Source organism: Tamandua tetradactyla, chromosome 17 (genome assembly GCF_023851605.1).
Source record: "Tamandua tetradactyla isolate mTamTet1 chromosome 17, mTamTet1.pri, whole genome shotgun sequence".
Classification (NCBI taxonomy): Eukaryota; Metazoa; Chordata; class Mammalia; order Pilosa; family Myrmecophagidae; genus Tamandua; species Tamandua tetradactyla.
Genome location: NC_135343.1, coordinates 32,086,932 through 32,109,383, shown reverse-complemented (window position 1 = coordinate 32,109,383; position 22,452 = coordinate 32,086,932). Strand labels below are relative to the sequence as shown.

At 37.7% G+C, this 22,452-nt stretch overlaps 1 protein-coding gene and 1 pseudogene across 7 annotated transcripts in view; one reads left to right on the top strand and one right to left on the bottom strand.

Annotated features, from left to right (window-relative positions):
* The window catches only part of LOC143661546 (uncharacterized), a 57,364-nt gene that overhangs the window by 4,141 nt on the left and 30,771 nt on the right, over positions 1-22,452 (top strand). For all 7 annotated transcript variants that reach the window (XR_013164682.1, XR_013164681.1, XR_013164678.1 and 4 more), the window contains exon 2: positions 21,105-21,221. Coding sequence is in view for 1 of the 7 variants with exons in the window: in XM_077135091.1 (XP_076991206.1) it covers positions 21,105-21,221 (117 nt within the window). In the remaining 6 variants the exon portion in view is untranslated. The remainder of the gene's footprint in view (positions 1-21,104; positions 21,222-22,452) is intronic.
* On the bottom strand, positions 8,188-9,752 carry LOC143661668 (signal transducing adapter molecule 1 pseudogene; annotated as a pseudogene).

Below are 22,452 nucleotides of genomic sequence, written 5' to 3'. Positions count from 1 at the left end.
AAGTTAGGGAGATATCTTATGAATCTTACAATTGGAGGCGGTTTTATGGACCTTAAACCTAAAGCAAGAACACTGAAGAAAGAAAGAAAGAAATGGGAGCTCCTTAAAATTAAACACTTTTGTACATCAAAGAACTTCATCAAGAAAGTAGAAAGACAGCCTACACAATGGGAGACAATATTTGGAAGCGACATATCAGATAAAGGTCTAGTATCCAGAATTTATAAAGAGATTGTTCAACTCAACAACAAAAAGAAAGCCAACCCAATTACAAAATGGGAAAAAGACTTGAACAGACACCTCTCAGAAGAGGAAATACAAATGGCCAAAAGGCACATGAAGAGATGCTCAATGCCCCTGGCCATTAGAGAAATGCAAATCAAAACCACAATGAGATATCATCTCACACCCACCTCAATATACCGTTTCTGGTATATTGCATTCGGTAGCTTTACCAAACTAAAACACAAGACAACTCACGTTTAGAAAGATTAAGTAAATTTCTCAAGGCTAGACAGCCAGCAAGTGATTAAAACAATTTATCTGATCCCAGAGCCTGATATGTTAGTTTGGGTTCCCTCAAAAGCTGATGTGGACTTGAGTGCAGGTAGTTTATTTGGGAGGTGATCCCAGGAGGTACACATGAAATGATGGGAAAAGTCAACAAAGGAAGAAGAGTGTATTATCTACTGGGAGAGTTAAGGAGCAGATTACTGCTATGGGCAGTTGGAACTCCATGCTTCTGGGGCTCCTCTGAGGAATGATGCACCTTAGAAAAGTCCTGCTTAAGAAGGGGGAGCCTGTAGTATTCATTGCCTACTCCTATTCTTCACAGATTGAGTTTTGGGCTGCTCTGATCAAACTCCCCAGGCTAGAGAAAGCCCTCAGACTAAGAAGAAAAGAGATGTGGTCCTTAAAATTATCCACCAAAGCTGCAGGTGAGCATAAAGTCAGGCCAAATGGATGGGAACTGGCATCGAGGTCCACCCTGCCTCCACCTATAACACCCTCTGCTAATGCAAGAGAAATCTCTGTACCAGATTCTTCCTCTTATGACCTAAGGAGAGGCAACTGCGTTTTAACCCTTGCACTGTGGAGTGGATTAATGATGGATGAGACTTTTCCTGCAGAAGTTGATGCACAATTTCACACTTCACCAAAATTGTCTAGTTTGCTACATGGTGGAGTTTTTTTTTTGTGTGTGTGTGTGTGTGTGTGTCACATTTATTCCTTCTTGGTTTTAATTACTTTGTATATGCTAACAGTCTTATCATGTACTTTTGATAAAGTGGAGAAAATATCAATGTCCTCATAACTTCCTGTTGAAATATATAGAACAAAACCCATCTCTAATCCCTGAGGTGGTTCCCATATTCATTTGGATTTATTTGTGTGTTAATAAAGCTTCAATAAGGTCATGGAAATAAAACTGGCCCACACATAAAAAAATCTTTACAGAAATCAAATTGGTAACAGAGAAAAAGGCAGTGTATTTCAAAGAAATAATAATGGTCACTTAGTTATTCAATAATACAAAATTCTATAGTACTATGAATTTTTCAGAGCATTATCATGGTATCTTAACTGAATTTCTTACAAATATAATAATGTTTGCTGGAATCTCATTATTCTGCTTACAGATCCTTATAGAAAGGCTCAGAAAGGCAAAAAGGCTTTGTCAGGGTTACCCAGTGAATTAGTGGTCATGGTTGAACTTGAGCTTTGGGCTGCTGAAACCCAACCCTATGCTTGTCCAACCACATCAGAATTTTTAAAAATATGGTTTACAGAAAATGAGCAGCAACACTTCTGGGTTTTTGTTTTATTTTTTGGGTACATGGTCCAGAAATTGAACCCAGTCTCCTGCACGGAGGGCGAGCATTCTACCACTGAACCACCTGTATACCTTCTGGTTTATTTTATTTATTTATTAAAAAGAAATTTTTCCCTGGTTTATTTTTAAATGACCAATTGCTGGGTCTTACCTCAAAGGTTAAGCTTTTGACAAAATTGCTCTTAAACTTATATACAATGATGCAAGACATTTTGATGGACACATATCAACATTGGGGGGCCATGATGGTCGTGCCACACTTACCACCCCTCAAGATGGTCTAGGGAACATACAGACCATGCCCAAGCTACTACCCAAGCTCAGTGGTTGTCATCACACAACCAGACATCCTTGCTCTCCATAACAGAAGGTTTTCTGCCTACCCATCATTGTGGGCAGGTCATCATTGTGTTGTTATGTAGAAGTTCAAATTGCTCCTGGAGAAAGAACATATTTGTGGTCATCTTTTTCTTGCCAATAATATCTTAAAGCAAAACAGATTTACCCACAGGCATAGAGTCAGACTGATTCATGTAAATCTGGGTAACCTTGTACTATTTTGTTTTCTTTAAAAAAATTAATAAATGAGCCCCAGCAGCCTGTCTGTTTTATATATATATATATATATATATATATCTTATTGTGGCATTGAAGGAGTGTCACTTACGCAGGTTTTAAACACTTTTTATAAATCTTCTAATGTTTTCAGCATCCACACTATTCAATTTTATTTGCTCTGCTTATCAAAACTGTTCTGTGGTTAATATGTACTCTAAAACATCTTGGGGCAGACAGAAATAATTTCTGGACCATCAAAATGAAATGAAGATTAGATAGTCATAGTACTCTCTTGATTTTCAGGATTATTGCCAAAGGTTATGACAGTTGTCCAATTGAGAGATGATAAAGGTTTAGACCTTGATGTCACAGTAGGGGTGGCCAGAAAGAATTAGATTCTGTATATATTTTGGCAGTAGAGCCAATAGAATTTCCTGATGGACTGAGTTTAAGGGAAAGAAAGAGGTCAAGGATGACTCAAAATTTTTTTCCCTGAGCCATGAGAATGATGAAGTTGTAATAAACTGAGATGGGGAGGCTGTGGATGGAATAGATTTTGTGAGGAAGATCAAGAAGTTAGTTTTGGATATATTATGTTTGAAATGTCAGGTAAACCATTGGACATATGGTTCAGGACTTTGGGAGACAAGGCTGGACTGAAGATATACACTTTACAGTCACTGGCATATACTTCGGATTTATGAGACAGGATAAACTCACCGAGGGAATGAGTTGTAGATTGAGAAGAACAGAGGAACAAAGAGTAAATCTGGAGAACTTCCGTATTAAGAAGTCAAAAAGAAGAGGAAGAATCAGGCAAGAAAGACAGAGAAGGAATGGGTGTTGTGCGATATCCCTATGTCAAGGAATAATGGATTTTGAGGCCAAAGGAATGACCTCCTGTCACATGCTGCTGACCATTGACCACTGGAATTAGTAACATGGAAGTCAATGATGACCTTATAAGAGAAGTTTCTGTGGATGATGGAGGCGAAAGCCAGCTCACAATATGTTGAAAGGTCAAAGGAGAAGAAGACTGGTGCCGATGTTAATTTGACTCATATTTACCATCCTGCCTGCAGTATTTACTCCAGAGAGGGTTGGTCTCCTCCTAAGCTGGTCTAGCACAGCACATCCAGGGCTTGCAGTCCTCAGTCCAGGAGTGGACTGCTCAGACAGAGGCCAACACCCCAAAGAATACTAAGTTGGTTAGTGTTTACCAGTCTGATGAATTGTGGCCATTGTCTAGAAGTACTTCCCTCTGCTTGTGGAAAAGGTGATGGGTCCCCAAATAGCTTTTTCTGCACCCGGGACAGCACCGCATACATAATAAGTATTTCATAGCTTTTTGTAGTCTAAATGGATTTGTAAGAGAATGAATGTGCTTGGGTATATTTGGAGCAAATTATCCATGTTTGGTCAATTTTCTTTTTCAAATCTACAAATGATTGCTAGCAAAAATAAAGAAATAAAGCCAGGGTGGAAAATAAAACCTGTTTGAGACAAACACATTGTGTCCTCAAAGATCTATTTTGTCATGCCAGCAGTCTCATTGGCTGTGATTTGTATATTAAGAAGATTTTAATTGCTCAGGTAAGTGCCTGCACCTGCTAAGACATTGTGTGTTAGAGCACTTTATTCTAATCTTTTACAATACAGGGCACACTTCACCCATAAAATTATTCTCTGCACAATTATCACTGCGTTTTTGCTGAGGTAGAAAGTGCAACTTAACACTTTGGGCTTTACTCATTATTATTAAAATCATGGAAATTAGGATCATTGGGTAATGCCTGTGCAGTTAACTGCTGAATTGTCCCTGTCCTTTCTGTTCCTCTTTTGCTTGCACCAATGAGCAGGACTCGCCTCAGTTTTTATGTGATCTACAGGCACAGGTGGGGGTCTGATTGTTTTCTACACAAAAGGTGTGGTAAACTCCCAGCAGAGTTTTTCTGTTGGGACTCAGGAAATATATAAACTAGCCAGTTTTCTTCTTTACTTTTAAAACAATATATATATTCTAATTGTAAATGAATTGCAAAGAGACAGTGAAAAATAATTGCAAGTACTTAAAATCAGAAAATAGTAGAAAGTGGTAGAAAATTTGGAAAATACAAAAAACCAAACAAGTAAGGACTTATACTAAATCACTATGAATGTACTTTCTTCCAGTTTATATTTATATTTAGAATCACTTTGCTCTATACAGAAAATATAACACACAAACACACACTGACACTTACACACACACACCATCTGACATTGTAATGTAAGCAAAAAGAGTGGTTATAAAAGCAAGAAACTTCTCTTTTTTTCTAAGACAAATATAGCAGGGGTTGGCAAACTAGGGCATGTACCAGATCCTGTCCATTGCCTGCTTTTTTTTTTTTTTTTTACATGGGCAGGCACCGGGAATCGAACCCGGGTCCTCTGGCATCGCAAGCAAGCATTCCTGCCTACTGAGCCACCGTGACCCACCCCCATTGCCTGTTATTATAAATAAAGTTTACTGAAGCACAGCAATCCCCATTTATTCATATATTATCTATGGCTGCTTTGTCACTACAGCTGCAGAGTAGAGTAGTTGCAACAGAGACCATGTGACCCACAAAGCCTAAGTTATTTACTATTGGCCTTTTATAGGAAACTTGCCCACCCTGAATTAATGTAGTTACATTTCGCCATACACTTTGCATTGAGAACCTCGTGTATTGTAGATGATACGGTTAGTGATGTTACTGGTTACAGTGCTACATTACCTTGAGGCCGGCATTCAGATACTGTGTCTTATTTGTGGTGTGATTTGACCCAGCCCATTTATTTGATTTCCTTACTTTAGGACAGTTTCTCATCTCTTCACCTGTTTTTATCCCACTTCCCCAAAATTTAGTTCCTCTTTGACGGCCATGCTGCCAACAGCGGTAATCCAGGGATACCCCCAGAGCCTGCCCCCTTCTTCTCCTAGAACACCAGTGATCAATCTTTAGTCTGCATTGATGTGCACACAACAGATTCTAAGTTTGTGGGTCTGGGATGGGGCCCAGAGATCTGCATTTCACATAAGCATCCCTTCGTGATACTGATGCAGGTTATTCATGCAACCTCCTAAGGAACACTGCCATAAGCTCCTTCTCATCTTTCCACCTGTCCTACTAAAGTCACTTGCTCTCTCTTCCAATCACTTAGAGCTCTGTTCTCTGCTAGGAATTGAAAAATCCACTGGAAATTATGAAGTTGACATGCAATCCCTAGGGAGCATGCTTTCATTCCATTAAAACTTCCAGGAACCAAAGCCTGAACCCCGAGAAGTGGTTCTTCTGCTGAAAATTTCAAATTAGTGGCAATGTCAGTGTAGGAGAAACGTTTAGAGGAGTGGGTCTTTTGATGCTCTGGAAATACTAACATGAAAGCCTGTGCTTGGACCAGCCCTGTTGAAAGTGAATGTGTAATAGATGTTATCTAAAGTTGTGAGATATCCTAATTACTAAGCAAAGAAATCAAGCAGTGATTTGATACATATGAAAAGTCTTCACTGGACAGAAGTAGTTGACATTCATCTTAGCTGCTGTATCATAGTTCTTTAATTTCACCCATTAACTTCTATTTTTCAACACCGACATCCTCCAAAACCTCACTGAACTCAAAGCAGACACTATGCAGTGTGAACATTGATATGTAGTTACAACAATGTTATTTAGTTTATAAGTAGCTTTTTATTAAATGCATAAATAAGTTTTCCTGTTAGAGAGCTCCATCTCTGGGCATTAACTACTAAGTATTAAGTGAAATGTTTATTTTTTCCCCCTCTAACCCACTAGCAAGTCTTTAATAGCTGTTATAGATTTTTAAGAACTATAAGCCTTTAGGTCAGGGTGTCATTTTCTCCAATACCCCTGCCTTTCATCAGCACAACCCTGGAAAGTAATCATATGAACTACCTTTGAGCATCTGAGTACTTCTAGTGCCTGTTTAAGCATGATGGGGAATGCAGAAGAGCCATAAAGCACAGTTTCTGCTCTAGAATGTCTATAATATGATTCAAGAGATAGAATTATGCTAAAACACAATTGGGGACCCATTCAGGGCAGTAGAGTTAGAACCTTGGTATTCAGTATTCTATTCATCCCATGCACAAGTATTTATTGATTGCCTACTATGCATAGTTTCTATTCTAGTAGTGAATAAGACAGACCCAAACCCCTGCCTTTGCAGAGTTTCTAGTCTACTGGAGAAGACAAGCAACAAAAATAAAGTGTGTGCTTAGCTGGAGGGATGGTGGTTAATCTTATTTGTAAACTACTCAAAAGGCTTAGAAATTTGAATCTCATGAGCTGTGAAATCCTTGCTTGGACCCCAGCCCTTGAGGACCCTGACGCAGCATCTCAAGGCAGCTGTGTTGTTCTGGAATCTTCATCACATAAGCAGAAATTCTAGTCAAGGGATAAAGTCTTAATTTCTTTGCAAAACATAGTCTCAAAAGGAAAGGTATAATTCAGCGTCATGAAGACATTTGGGGATTTATGTCTATCTCAGGGCATATGCCAGTTTTGGTGGAAATGTCTGTAGCTTTTTCCTGCCAGACTTTTGTATGGTTTGCTCTTTATCATTGTTATCGTAGCCTCTAAGAGTTCTCCCAGGCCACCCATATAATTACCCCTGTAATCACATTACCTGGTTTGGTTTTACTTGTTTTTTTTTCATAATACTTATAATCAGTTGGTATTTATATATTTATCTCTTTGTTGTTATCTTTCCCCATTAGGAGGAAAGCTCACATAAGAGTAGGAAAGTATCTGTTTTGGCCATAGCATACAATTTCAGTAAGTATTTGTTGAATTAATGAGGACTTCCAAGAGTTACCTATACTCAACCACAGACAACCATTACTTTTAAAAAAGCTGCTTATCCCAAACTACTCTAAGATTCTACTTAATTTTTTTTAGAATAAACAACTTTTAATTTTAATTACAATAATTTGCTAATTTGGAATAATCCAAGATAGGGCACTTCTTATTAGTGAAAAATTTGAATTATCCAATTAATTTCTAAATTCAACAGCGGAGACAGATGAATGCACTTTTATTTTATGAGCCCATTGTAAAAAAAGCTGCAATTAAGGCAAAATTCTCTGTTCTCTTAAGTAATGAGTTTGCATCCGTTTTCACTTAATAAATTGCACAAAATGCACTTACCTTGCATAAGAATGTTTCTCTTCAAATAACCTAATTTTATGTATATCATTTAAGCCCATTTTTTGCATTATAAAGTAATTTAAGAATATTATAATAAACATCTCTGTATACTCACCACAAAGAGTTGTCACAGCTTAACATTTTCCCATATTTGCTTCATATTTTTTCCCCTTGCTCATAGTGAGTAAAGGAAATTTCAGTTTAATGTGAAGCTGAAACAGGGAGAACATAATGCCTTCACATCAATATGCTGCCACTTGGTTCTTTTGCATTCTAGAAGGATAGCGTAATTGTCTTAAGTCTCCACAAAATGTTATGGAACTTGTTAGTTATTCATGATTAAAATAAAATAGTAATGTCAATTAATTTGTGTTAAATATATTCACATGATGCAAAATGGCCTAGGAAGTTACACATCAGTATGTGCTTTTTTGCCACAACAACGTGTGTAAATTTGACTTTCTACAGACCAGATACTTCTACCAGACAAATAATCAGATATCAATTTTTTCATATTATGAAAGGAAAGAATTAAATGTAAGTAGTGTCATTCCTTGGGGGGATGGGACCTTCTAAAAAAGTCAGTGCAAATCGAATAGAGTTCTACCTTTCTGAATATTTGGACTTGTTGACCAAGACAGCTCCCATATACTGGACATCAACCACTGTGGAGATGGGGCAGGTTCTCCCCTTGCCTCCCAGCCCTACAGAAACGCCTTCTGGGGAGCAGCAGTGGCTACTGGCTGCTGAGGCAGCGTGGAGGTCCTCAGCGCCGGCAGCAGGGGACAGACGGAACATGGTGGCCTGACTGCGATGCTCATGTCCTTGCACAGAACTGATGACAGCGTTAGGGTAAGAAGCCTGAGCTGGGAAGCGCCAGGTCTGCCAATGGAGGCAGCTGCTGGGCAGGAAGACTGTCCTCTGGAGATGACTCATCTGGCTGCCGCTCAGCACCACGGAAGCCCCGCTTGCGGGGAGGCCTTGGGTAGACCTGAGAACCAGAAACACCAGGTGGCTGCATGGTATACTGCAGATTCTGTAATTTTGCATACACGGAATACACTAGGTCTTCATTCATCAATTTGATGTACAGTGAAAGTACCTCCATCACTTTCACATTAAGCTCTGAGAGTTCTGAATGTTTTCTTTCGATCTCTTCCGGCTTCTTATCCATGAGAGGTCCCATCTGGTGACACATTGCTTCAAGATGAAGGAGACCGACCAGCTCTAGTTGGCATGCTGTGGCCTAGCAACTGGTCCATTTTATCTCCATCAATACAGGCTGGTTCTGGCTTAGGCTAGAGCATTTCCACCTGAACATCATCACTGAGTCGTATCGTCTTCTCCATTTTAATCATTTCGAGTTCAGCAGTGAGATCTGCTGTCACAAAATTAGAGTGAAAAAACCTCAGGCCTTGATGGATCTCACTTTTCCACCGGTTGGTTCACTGTCAAGAACTGCAACAATTTCTCCAGCTTTAAATGTATGTTCAATATCTTCAGCAACTTCAAAGTCATATATAGTGCAAACTTCTTGGCCTTCCTGTTGGTGGTTAGTTAAGAGATAGGATGTGCTTGGCTGCAAACCGGAAAATTGGGTTGGCTGTTGACTCTCTTCCTTCGGGATAACACAAATGGCTTTTGCTAGATCTTCTTCCTTCTTGTTAGTGGCCCTGCCAGGTTGTGGGGGGTGGGGGTGGGGGTGAGAGTGTCTTCAACCACCAGAGCTGGGATCACTTTGAATTGTTCTGCATCTGAGAGCTGACTTGCTCCTTCAGATTCTTGCTCATGGCTGCTTTCACACTCAGCTGTAGATCAATCTTAAAGTCATCTATCCATTTCACCATGAGAGCTTTCAATTTTCCAGAGTTTAGGAAAACCCTTACTAAAACTTTAATTCATTAGCAAGATCTTTTGAACATTCTTGTAAATGAAAAAGTTTGCCACAGTTTAACACACAGGCTTCTAGAAGCATCACAGCTTGTCTAGCACCATGAGGGTCTTTGGGGTTGACCCTTCTCATGACACACAAGATGACTTTGAGGTCCAGTGTGATACAGAACGACTTTAACACAAATATCCCAAATGAGGCCCAAGTCCTCAACAGTATTCTCACTGACTGCATTCTCCACTTCCTGATCCAAGGGCTAGGAGGCGATGACTGGCATCTCAGCGGCCCGAGGCCCGCCCGCTGGGAGCCCTGAACAGCCCGGAGCGAGAGCGCAGCCCAGATAGGCAGCGGGCTCCGCGCGACTGGTGCGGACGCTGGCTCTGCAGGCCCATGGCTCCTCCCTGGTCCCGCCGCAGCTCCCGGCTGCTCCCCAGCCCCGCAGCTGCTCTCCAGCCCCGCGGCTCATCCCCAGCGCCACCGTTCCTCCCTAGGCTCTAGGCCCTTCAACCTCCCCACGCAACCTCTCTGGCAGTGACAGACCGCTGTATTTGCTTTCACTCTTTTAAAAACAAATAAAATCGGGCGGGGATGGGGTGCGGGGGGGCGTGCAGGTAGTTCAGTGGTAGAATTCTCGCCTGACATGGGGAAGACCTGGGTTCGATTCCCGGTCCATGCACCTGGCCAAAACCAAACAAGAAAACCAAACTTCAAACAAACAAGAAAACCAAACGAACAAACAAAAAATTCAACAAATGGTGCTGCAATAAAGGGATCCTCAAATGGAAAAATAATGAAATGTGACCCCGCCATACAGCATGCTAAATACATACATACATACATACGTACCTACAATGCTTAAAATACAGTTAGATACCCCTGTATATCTGTCCCTTATACCATTCCCTTCTTCTTCCCACAGGTTATATAATAATTATCCTGATTTGATTTTTAAACCTTTCCATGCCTGGTTTAGAATATAATTTAATACATACATATGTATTTAATATATACATAAATATATTATAATTTAATACATACACATGAGTCCATAAACAAGCTAGAGCTGTGCAGGTTATTATATAAATGATGCCCTACTACAAATGTCACTCTTCATCTTGTGCTTTTTTTTTAATGTGGTTATTTGATATGTAAGCATTTTGGTAAATGTAGCTAAGGCTGGATCATAGGCTACTATGCACACTTTCCAATTTACCACATGATGCCAGACCAGGTGGTGTGCCAGCTTATACACCCACCTGCTGTATGTGAAAGCTGTTATTAGTTCACACTTTCACTGGTACTTACTGGATTTTACTATCATTGTCCTTCTAACGGATATAAATGATATTTCACTGCTTCTTTTTATTTTTTACCATTAATAATGAGAACATCGTTTATGTTTATTGGGCTTTTAGATTTGTTCTTCTGTGAATTACCTGTTAATATCCTTCGCCCATATTTATTTATATTATTTATCTTTTTTTATTGATCCATTAAAAATTCTTTGTACTCTGCCTTCCAAAACTTTTGGGGTCACGTGCATTACAAATATCATTAGCCAGCCTGTGGTTTATCTTTTTATTTGTTTATGACATGTTTAATTTTATTGTAGTATTCAAATTTAGCATCCTTTTTCTCTATGATGTATCTTTATTATGTTTTGTTTGACAAATTCTTCCTTATCCTGAGGCCATAAAAATTTTGTCTTACATATGTGTCTTAAAGTCTTCGTGTTGATTTACATATTAAGATTTTTAATACACATGAAGTGAAACAGAGATCTACTTTTGTTTCCATGTAGATATAAAATTTTCATTCTTTCCCCACTGATTTGTATTGGCACCTCTATCTTATCCCGATTTTCAATAAATATTTTGTTCTATTTCTAATCTGTTCATTTGGTTCTCTTTTTGTTTTTGTGTATCTATGCATTAAAATCACAGTCAATTATTATACTGATTTGGAGAGTATAACGTGGTACATCTGTAGCCAAATACCTGTGTTTTAATCTTGCATCTTCCATATTCTAGTGTATGACCTTCAGCCTGTTATTTATATTCTCTATGCCTCGGTTTTCTCATCAATAAAATGAAGTTAGTAATGGTAACTATCTAAGGGGTCTTATGATGATTAGAATAGCAAATGCTTATATAGCCCTTAGAATAGTACCTGGTGCATAGAAGCACTTAAAACTGTGTTATTGCTACTACTACGTTACTACTACTACTACTACTACTACTATTGCCTCTGTTAAATTAAAATATTTTTGATGCTCTTTGCTTTTCCTCAAAACCTGCTTTAGTTTTTATTGTGTTTTTGCTCTTACATATAAATTTTAGGATCCATTTGCCATAGCCTAAAAAATAATCTGTTGGGATTTTAGTTGACAATGTACTGACTCTTTTGGACTAATTTGTGAAAAAGTGGCTTTCTTTGTGATTCTGAGTCAATCCATGAGCATACTGTATGCGTTCTTCGTCTTTCAATAAGATTAAGTAATATCCTCCCTAAGCATTTTGCATATCTTTGTTAGATTTATTATTACGGCACTTTATAAATTTTGTTCCTATCATAAGCGGCATCTTTTAAACCGTATATTTTCCAATTATATCTTGTATATAAGAGCACAATTGCTTTTTGTATATCAATCTACGTAACTGTATTTTGAATTTTTTCTGTAAATAATCTTGGATTTATTTTAATACATTTATATTGCCAACAAACAAAAACTTTTGTCTCTTCCCTTCCAAACCACTTATCTTTGATTTCTGTTTCTCTTCTTATTGTTCTCCCTAAGACCTCCAAAACAACAATGAATATAATGGGCATGACTATCATGCTCATTGCTTGAGGACTCTGGTTCTCTTTTTTCATGATTAGGCAAAGTGTTTGCAGAAGACCCTAAGTAGATAGATTATATCAGATTAAGAATGCTTCCTTATAGTTCTATTTAAGTGTCTAATGAAAATGATCCTATCAGATGTTTCTCTGAATCTGATGAGATCATATTTCCCCTTCTTCAATTTTTTAACATCGTAAATTTAATTCATAGATTTTTTGTTAAAATGTACTTGCTTTCTCCAGTTTACAATGATGTAATTTTTTTTCACTTTGCTGGTTTCAGTTTGCTAATATTTTATTATAATGTTTGAGTATATTTATAGAATTCACATTCATATTTAACATTGCCCTCTATTTTGTTTTCTCATTTTGCCCTTAGCTGGTTTTCTTTCAACACGTTTTACTTTCCCGACTGCTAGAGCAAATATCGTACAATGGGTTGGCTAATACAAGGGAAATGTATTGGCTCATACTTTCAAAGGCAAGAAAGTTTGCTTGCAACCAGCGTAGGTATCTTCTAGCTAGCTGGTATTTTGGGAAGTTCCTCGGTTTTTACATCATAGGGCAGTGAACATGGAGGCGTCTTTTCCATTCTCTTCCAGGTTCCACTGACTTCCAACTTCTGGCTGCTCTTGTGGGCTCTCTCAGAGTCCAGTTCCTCTTGTTTATAAGGACTACAGGCATATTGGATTAAGGCCCACCCTCATTCAGTTTAGGTAAAATTTAACTAATAGGGTGGGTCACAGTGGCTCAGCAAGCAAGAACGCTTGCCTGCCATGCCAGAGGACCCGGGTTCGATTTCCGCCTGCCTATGTAAAAAAAAAAAAATTAACTAATAACATCTTCAATGTTAATAGTTAAAATGAATTCATCTCCATAGGATCAGGGACTGGGACCCAAACATGCCTTTTGTGGGGGACATGATTTGATATCCAACTTCAAGGTCATCATAAAATGATATGATGGAGGAATATGCATACATTTAGGGAAAACTATTCTGAAAGAATGGATCTAATAGCCCCATACAATGTCTGGGTCTACTATTGTATTGTAGATAGATATTTTAAGTTATGGATTCAATTTTTTTTTAATTTTGGATCTATTATGGTTTTTCATTCTTGAATCTGTTTTGGTTAGTTATACTTTTCTAAAAAATTATCCATTTCATCTAAATTTATTAACATGAAATTGCCTAAATAATTCTCATAGCATTTCTATTTTTTGCATCTATAATTATGTTCACCTTTAAATTTCTGTTGCTTTCTCTTTTTATCTCCCAGAAGATTGTCCAAATTATGAAACTTAAAAAAAGAACAGTATTTGATTTTGTTGATACTCTCTATAGATTCTTTCTCTTCTTTTTCATTACTTTCCTCTATCATTGTTATTTCCTTTCTTCTACGCTCTTGGGCTAGCTCTGTTGTTGTTGTTTCCCCCCTTTTCAAATTGAATGCTTGGCTTGTTCTTTCCTATTATAAAGATACAAGGCTGTAAGTTTTCCTTTACTTTAGTTTTAGCTGCACCCCAACATTTTTGTTGTGTAATATTTAAATTTTCATTCCGTTTCAATTATTTTCTAATTTTAAGCTTGATTTCCTTTTTGAACCTTTAGTTATCTCCAAGTATTTATTTATATTACCAAATCCATAAGGTTACGTTTTTGATATTATTTTTATTAGAGAAATTGTAGGTTTATAGAAAAATCGTGCATAAAATATAGCGTTCCCATGTATCATCCTATTACTAACAACTTGCATTAGTTAGGTACATTTTTTACAATTCATGAAAGAACACTTAATAATTATATAATTAACTAATTTCCATTGTTTGCAACAGGGTTCATTTATTGTGTTGTATAGTACTATGGTTTTTGTTTTATATTTTTTTATTCTAGTAACATATTCAATGTAAAACTTACTCTTTTAACCACTTTCAAATATAGAATTCAGTACTGTTAATTATGTTCACAATGTTATGCTGCCCTCACCACCATTCACTGCCAAAACTTTTCTGTCAACCCTAACAGAACCTTTGTACAATTTAAACATTTACTTCCCATTCTCTACACCCACTCCAGCCTGTGGTAATTTCATTCCTTTTTAAGACTGAATAATATTCCGTTGTATGTATATGTCACATTTTGTTTGTCTATCGATCGACACTTGGATTGCTTTCATCTTGTGGCAATTAGGAATAATGCTGCTATGAATATCAGTGTGCAAATATCTGCTCATGTCCCTACTTTCAATTTTTAGGTTCTATACCTTGACATAGGATTGCCTGGCCATATGATTATTCTGTATCTAACTTTTAAGGAACCACAAACTCATCCCCAGTGACTGCACCATTTTACTACAGTGAAAAAAAACCTTGATAATCTGAACTAGAAATTCAGAATATAAATAGATAATATTAAAAATAAGGAGAACAATACATTTGCATTTGGCACCCGCAAGAAGTAAGAAGTAGAATGATAATCCAAAAATACAATACAAAAGTGTGACATTTATAATTTTCCAAAGGGATACTTTTACCAAAGATCTTTATTTCTTTATGCTACTTCAATCTGCTGTCTAGTGTCCTTTCCCTTCAGCTTGAAGATCTGCCTTTAGTGTTGCTTACAGAGCAGATCTAGTGGTAATGAACTTCTTCAGCTTTTATTTATCTGGGGATATCCTAATCTTGCTGTTATTTTGAAAAAAAGTCTTATGGGATGTAAAGTTCTTCCTATTTGACAGTTTGACCACCGTGCATCTGGGCACATTTTTTCCTTCAAGTTTATCCTGTTTGATGGATGATGGGCTTCTTGGAGTACTTATACCTGTCATTTACTTAGTTTGGGAAGTTTTCTGTCATTATCTTTTTGAATATTCCTTCTGCCCTTTTTCTCTTCTTCTCCCTCTACGACTCCCACAATGCATATATTGCCATTCTGATGGTCCCCACAGATCTCTTAAGCTGTTTTGCTTTTTCTAGTTCTTTTTACTTTCTAGCCTGATTCATTTCCATCACCTTGTCTTTGAGTTCATTGATTCTTTCTTCTATCAGCTCTAATCTGCTGTTGAAACTCTCCTTGGAATTTTCAATTTTGTTACTGTGGTCTTCAACGTCAGTGGTTCTGTTTGGTTCCTTTTTATAATTTTTATCTTGCTTCTTTAGACTTTCATATAGTTCATTAATTGTTTTCCTGATGTCCATTAGATCTTTCTCTGTATTTTCCTTCATCTTCTTGAACATATTAAACATAATTTTTTAAAAGTCTTTGCCTAGTATGTCCAAAGCCTGGTCTCCTTCATTGATGCTTTCTGGATTTATATTCCCTTCCTTTGGATGAGCCATCATTTCCTGCTTCTTTGTTTATTTTGTTATCTTTTGCTGCACACTGCACATTTTAATATCTTCAATGTTAACTCTGGGATTTAGGTCTTCAGCTGTCTGTTCTTGAGTTTATATCCAGCTAGTGACATGACAGAGATTTTCTGGAGTGCTAGGAGCTAACAAAACCTAACAAACCTGGCTCAGTGGTAGAATGCTCTCCTTCCATGCAGGAGACCTGGGTTTGATTCCTGGATTGTGCACCGCCCGCCCCCACCCCCACCCCCAAAAAAAGCAAGCAAGCAAAAAAACAATGAAAACAACAATTTCCACGGACTTTGTTTTGGCTGGTGCTTTCCTTCAGTGTGCAGTTCTCCTATCAAGAATATCCTCCCAAGGTGAACACAAAAGGTAGAGTCCTTCCTATCTTTTCTGGACCTGTGTCTTGTCCTGGGCTATAGGAGTTTCCCTGTTTACAAGAATTTGAATGCTTCTCTATTTCCCAGAAAACAAAACTTCTCCCACTCCTGGGTGCTTTATCAAAGCAGGTTGCCTCAGGGCACCCAACTCAATTGTTTCTTAAGGAATTGTTTCTGTCTCAAGCTGCCTTTTGCTGGAAAGTGAATTCTGAGAGGGGAGTTCAGCCTGAGAGGAGATTCCCAGGTCAGACTTTCCCAGCTGGAAGGAGGCCAGGAACCCAAAAAAGGAGGGGCCTGAAAAGGTTCCAGCAGCTTCTCTTATGACTCTTTGAAGCCGTATTTTCTTGGTTTGGCACTTGCCCTCCAAATGCAGCCCTTTAACTATTTTCCATATATTTGAAGAAGGGTGTTTAAGGCTCCTCTGACACTTTTCCCTGCAGGTTGGAACAATGTCTGCTCTCAGAGCTGGGCACCCCAATAATCTGAAATAGTTAATCAAAAACAATGATCAACTATTGGCTTGTACACCCCAAGATCTTGGGGAACTAGGTTTTTTTTAATCCATCCCTGGCACCAGCAGCTCTGCCAGGGGCCAGGGTTAAAATCCTCACTGCTGCCTGTCATGAGTATGGGGGTTGAGTGGGTAGCCAATGATGGTAGAGTGCAATTCACTGGTATACTGTAATTTACCAGCTTCTTCCACATGCACTTCCCTGGATGGTGCACAGAGTTTTATTGGACTCCAGAGTTTTTAAAATAATTGTTTCAGACAGTTCCTGCTTATGTAAGCGTTATTCTGGTCAAGGGACTGATTCCTGGAGCTTTCTATTCTGCCATTTTCCCACAGTCCTTTTGCTCTTTCTAATATCATTTCTTGCTCACTTAAATATGGCTATATAACATTCTTCTGTAGTGAGTAAATTCTTTAATACTTAATGGAATTTGCTTTCTGCTTTCATGCATGTTCACATTTGGTAAGTCTATAGCTTTCGGGCACAACTGCTATTAGTATCCATTACATCAGATTCGTTGCCTGTTCAAATCTTATATATAATCATTCATGTGATAGGTATAATTCTAAGGCCCCCCACATTCTCAGCCCTTTTACATGTCCTCCTGTTGACTGTGGGTGTAATTTGTGACTATGTGGTAATTTCCTTTCCATGATTATGTTATTAATGGGTTGACTTTGAGTTCATGAAAATGCAGGTGGCTAAAACCTTAGGGTGACCTCTAGGTTCTGAGAGTAAACCCTGCCAACAGAAAGCCAGAAAACAAAGACCTTAGTCCTGTAAGCAAAAGGGACTGAATTCTGCCGACAAACTGAATGAACCTGGAAGAGGGCCTCCAGATGAGAAGCAGCCCAGCAGACACCTTGATCTTAGTCTTGTGAGACTCTCAGCAGGGAATCCTTATCAACTGCAGAAATGTCGAGATAATAAATGGGTGTTGTTTTAGATGGCTAATTTTTTATTTGTGTGGTAATGTGCTATGATGCAAGGAAACTTCTTTTTTTGCATGGGTAGGCTCCCGGAAATCGAACCCAGGTCTCCAGCATGGCAGGTAAGAATTCTGCCGCTAAGCCACCATTGTCTGCCCACTAGGAACATTTTTTGCTGTATTTTTTGGTAATGACATCAATTACTGAGGGTGATGTGTTAAAATTTCTCACTGATTATGTTTATCAGTTTCTACTAATAATTCTGTACTTTTTTACCTTTTCTACTTTGATGCCTTGATACTTATACCATAAAAGTGAAAAATGGCTACTTCTTAATTATTTTCTTTTACTCATTATGTTTTTTTATTACTAATTATGTCTTTCTTTGCCTAAATATCTATTTTCTCTGATAGTAAAATGTTTATACCATATATATTTTACATTGTTTTTTCTAGTATATACTTTTAAAATCTTTTAAAATTTTAAATGCAAAAATAAACAACATATAGGTAGATTTTTAAAATTCAGTTTAAGATTCTCTCATTTTAGATGAATTTTGTGTTACATTAATTGTGATTGTTAATATGTAATTATTTTTCTGCTTTCTCATTTATTATTCTTTTAATTTGCTTTTTATAAAGCTTTCCTGCCTTATTACATTATTAAGTTCTCCCTTCCCTCCTTCTCTCTGCCTTTGCTTTCTATTACTTTAGGAGATACAGATTATATTTCAATCTTTGGGTGGTTACTTTTAAATTTTAACAGGTATTTTTCACTTAAACTTCAAAATTAATAAATATTTTGCCCTCTTTCTAGATAATACAAAGGATCTTAGTATTTTAAAGATCTGATCATTCCCTCTTATCTTGAACATTATGCCTCATACTTTAGTTACACCTTATTTTTAATAGCATTATCAAATAATTATTTTTACTGTACTGATTTATTTAGTCAATGCTATTTACTTACCCATATTTTCTTTCTCTTAATTGTTATTTTTACCTTATGCCTTCATTGTGCACTCAGCTTTCTTGTTTCTGATGAACATTGTGCATTCTCTCAGTATTTGCCTGAAGTGCTTTATTTTGGCTTTATTCTAGAATGATAGTTTAATTGGGTATAGAATTACAGAACTATAGGTTGACAGTTGTTCTCTTTCAACATTTTGCTCTTATTATTCCACTTTTTCTGGCTTTTTGGGTTTGCAGAAGTCTTTGACCCTCCTGCTAATGAGGAGTTGGGTCTCTGTCCCTTCTCCTTGAATCTTGGTGGCACTGTGACTGTTTGACCAATGGAATATGGTGGAAGTTATATTGTACAAGTTTGCAAAAGTTGCTAAAATGCAACATACCAGATAGAGGTTGGCTTTTATAATGGACATTTATTAGCATAAACTTAGAATTCTGAAGCCATGAAAATGTCCAAATCACGGCATTGTCAGATGATAGCTGGACTGCACTGTCAAATGGCAAGGCACATGTTTGTCTACTGGTGTCTCCCTTCTCTTCTGGCTTCATTGCTTCCAGCTTCTGGCCTCAGTGTTTTTTTTTTCTCAGCTGGCTTTCTCTCTTAACTTCTATGTATGTCCTTCTCTCTCAGCACCTGTGTGTGTCCTAAACTCTCAGCTTCTTGTAAAGGCCTTCAGTAAGAGGATTAATTCCCACCTGGTGCATGCCTCAACTGAAATAGCCCAATCAAAAGGTCCCACCTGCAATAGGTCTATACCCACAGAAATGGATTAGCTTTAAGGGCATGGTCATTTCTGAGGTCCATAAAAACTCCAAACCATCACAAATACCATGCCCAATTGTGGGCTTAGGTCTTGGGAGTTTGAGAGAATCCATGTCTTCTTGAAATTCTAACTGTTAGGGAAGCCAGCTGCCATTTAAGGTATTTGATTACCCTGATACTACCATCCTGTGAAGAAGCCCATGTGAGTCATTTGGAAAGACAGCATAGAACTAACCACCTCAGGCCTGATGAGAAACATGGGAATGAAAAGCCACCTTGGGAATTTCATCCCCGGCTGATGTGACATGGAGAAAAATGAAAGCCACAGACATATAGTACCATTTTCTTCCCAGTCTCCCAAATACCAAAGCAACCTTAGCTGAGGCCTGCTCAAGTAATCTGAAGTGAAGACTGGCTGTCCATGCTGTGACCTACTCAAATTCCTGACCTGCAAAATCAGAAGCATTACAGAATGATTATTACTTTACATGCCTACATTTTGGGGTGATTTCCTACACATAAATAGACTATCCAGACAGTATTTCCTCCTCATAATATTTAGATCATATTGCAAAATTATACATTTATTAGTATAAGTATTAGTTTAATTTTTACCTTCTCCACAAAAGTAAGTTCTAGGAAAGTGATAAAGCATATCAGGGCTGAGCAGATGTAGGTGCTCAATAAGTATTTAACCAATGAATAATTGTCACTCAAATTTTGAGTACTAATTGCAATATTGTGAATTATTTTATTATTATTAGTTTCAATGTTGTTTTTCTGGGCTTCTATAATCCACTAAGAAAATCATTGAAAATAATAGATGAAAAAAAAAAAACTCCCCCAAATTTAACTTAACTGGAAGATGCAAAGTCTGAGTCTTATATTTTATGTTTCTAAGGTTTAGTTGTATGCTGCTAATTCTCCTGATCATCAAAAGGCTGGAAAAAGTCAATGAATAACAACAGCAACCAAAAAAAAAAACTGGAATTAATAGATAAAGCGTACATTGAAAAGTTTTGGTTTAAATGTAAAGATTGCTTAATCACTTTTATTTTTAAATCTGGTAATCATCAAAATGCTTCCCTGAAATGGGCCTTGACTTTACTGTGTATGATATGACTATGTGGCTACTTCATGATTTCCTGACATCTGCTGCTCTGTGTCCTCATGGACAGCTGCTGAGAGTCGATCTGTTTATTCTCCTTGTCACTTGGTTATTTCTGCTTTCACTCTCCAAAGATAAATAATTCCTGCACAATGGGAACCTATTGAAACAGAGTTTTGTGGAAACAACTCCTTGCTTATTTATTTATTTAAATTCTCTTATGTTCTAGAAATTATTCAAAGGTAGTTTACATGGATACCTAAAATAGAATAACACAATGAGACATAAAAGGCAAAGAAAGAAGGAAATGGAGAAAGTAAAAGAAGGAAAATTATGGGAAATAAAATAGTACTTGGTATAAGTTTTAGAAGACTTAAACCTTGACCTTTTTTCTGGCTTCTGGTGGGCCAACATTTTTCTCTAACAGTCATAGTAAAAGGAAAACTGGTCAGTTTCGTGGTTCAAAGCATCCATAATATCAATACAAGTCAATTGTTTAGCAGTACAGTTGCTCTTGGTTCCCATACCAGATAAGAATTTTTCCCAGGTTCCTCATAAAGGAGACCCAGAAGGAACGAAATGGTTTCAGCTGAACCATACTTTTTATTAAGCAGCATGTCACAGAGCCTATAAGCGACTGAGGAATTCATAAGAGAACAGGTGGCATTGACTTCTGTATTGCTAGTTACTAATGGCACATAGTAGGTATTTATGATGTACATGTATGAAAAATGAATTAAAAAGTGTTTTCTTTTTTTTAACTATCTCTAACAGAAAGTTCTTTGGAAGGGGCACTTTCTTTGCTGGACCAGATAGGATACCTGGCACAACCTCCACCACCATCCACGTCAAGGTTGCCAAGGATAAGAGCATCCCATCCTGAAGGAAGTGGTGAGTACCACTGAGAGCCAAGCAAATAGCAATTGCAGAAACTGGGAAGACTGCCATGTGTTTTGATGCCTTGGTCAAAATGTCTATTGAGCTTTTTCAATGCTCTTTTCTGAAAATTTGGGATCAAACAGTAAGAACCAAAGCTGTGAACTTATCTCCCCTCCCTACACCACAGGGCAACTGGTCAATTGGTTTACTTTATGCCCCCGAGTCTCCAATTACGCATCTAACTGAATAAAATCCAAAGACTGAAACATTTTTCTCCCATTTCTCCATTTTCTGGAATAAAGTTTCAAGTCCTTACCTATATTCTGTCCATATGCAAACTTACATTTCCCAGCCATAGTTTTCTTCTCTTTACCAACCTTTATGTTCATGGAACAATAATTACACTGTGGCCTGAAAGACACAGAAGCATTGTGTTGATTAAAGTGAGAGTATAATAGGGAGCATAACAATGAAGCTATAGTATTCTTTGCTGTGTTGCAACTGTCCACCTAGGTTATGTGAGAAGGCCCAAAGGTAAGTCACAAAAATAGGTTGTTTTATTACTGTACCACTCCACCCTTGGAAGCATATTGCTTCAATTAGAACAATGCTACACATTTTGCATTGGTAAAGAATGAAGCAATCTTTCCCTTTATTTTCTTTGGTCAACATTTTCTTTACTTGGAAAAGCAGCCTCTGTGTGAAAAAGCAAGGAACAAAGCACTATCATAACTTTAATTTTTCCCCCTGCCAGTCAAACACTAAAATATTGCAGTAGGCAAGTCTCCAATGATGGCCTTTTCCACCTTCTCCAATTCAGCAATTTGGCTACAGAAATGGAGACCCCTGTTAATTGTCTTCCTGTTTTCTTTTTACCACAGAACTAGCTTTTGTTAGGGGCTGGTTAATAGTCCAGTGCCAAAAAGGCACACCTGTACAATAAAAAGGAGAGAGAGCCGGGGAATACAGATGTTTATGACTGCTCCATGGACTGGGCTGTGTAATAGATGCCAAGAAAGTCCAATGAGTTCATTTGGGGTTTTCAGAAGGGAGGCTTTGCATCAGAATCCCCCAATGAGTATATTGTTAAGCCAGGGTTGGGGAGGGGGGTCATACCTACTTATGTTGTTTCGAGGAATTCATAATCTCTAAGGTATCATCACAGACCCACAACTCTGTGGGCAAACCCACTGCTGACATTCCAAACAAGCCTGGTGAACCCCAAAAGTGGAGTTTGATGCCC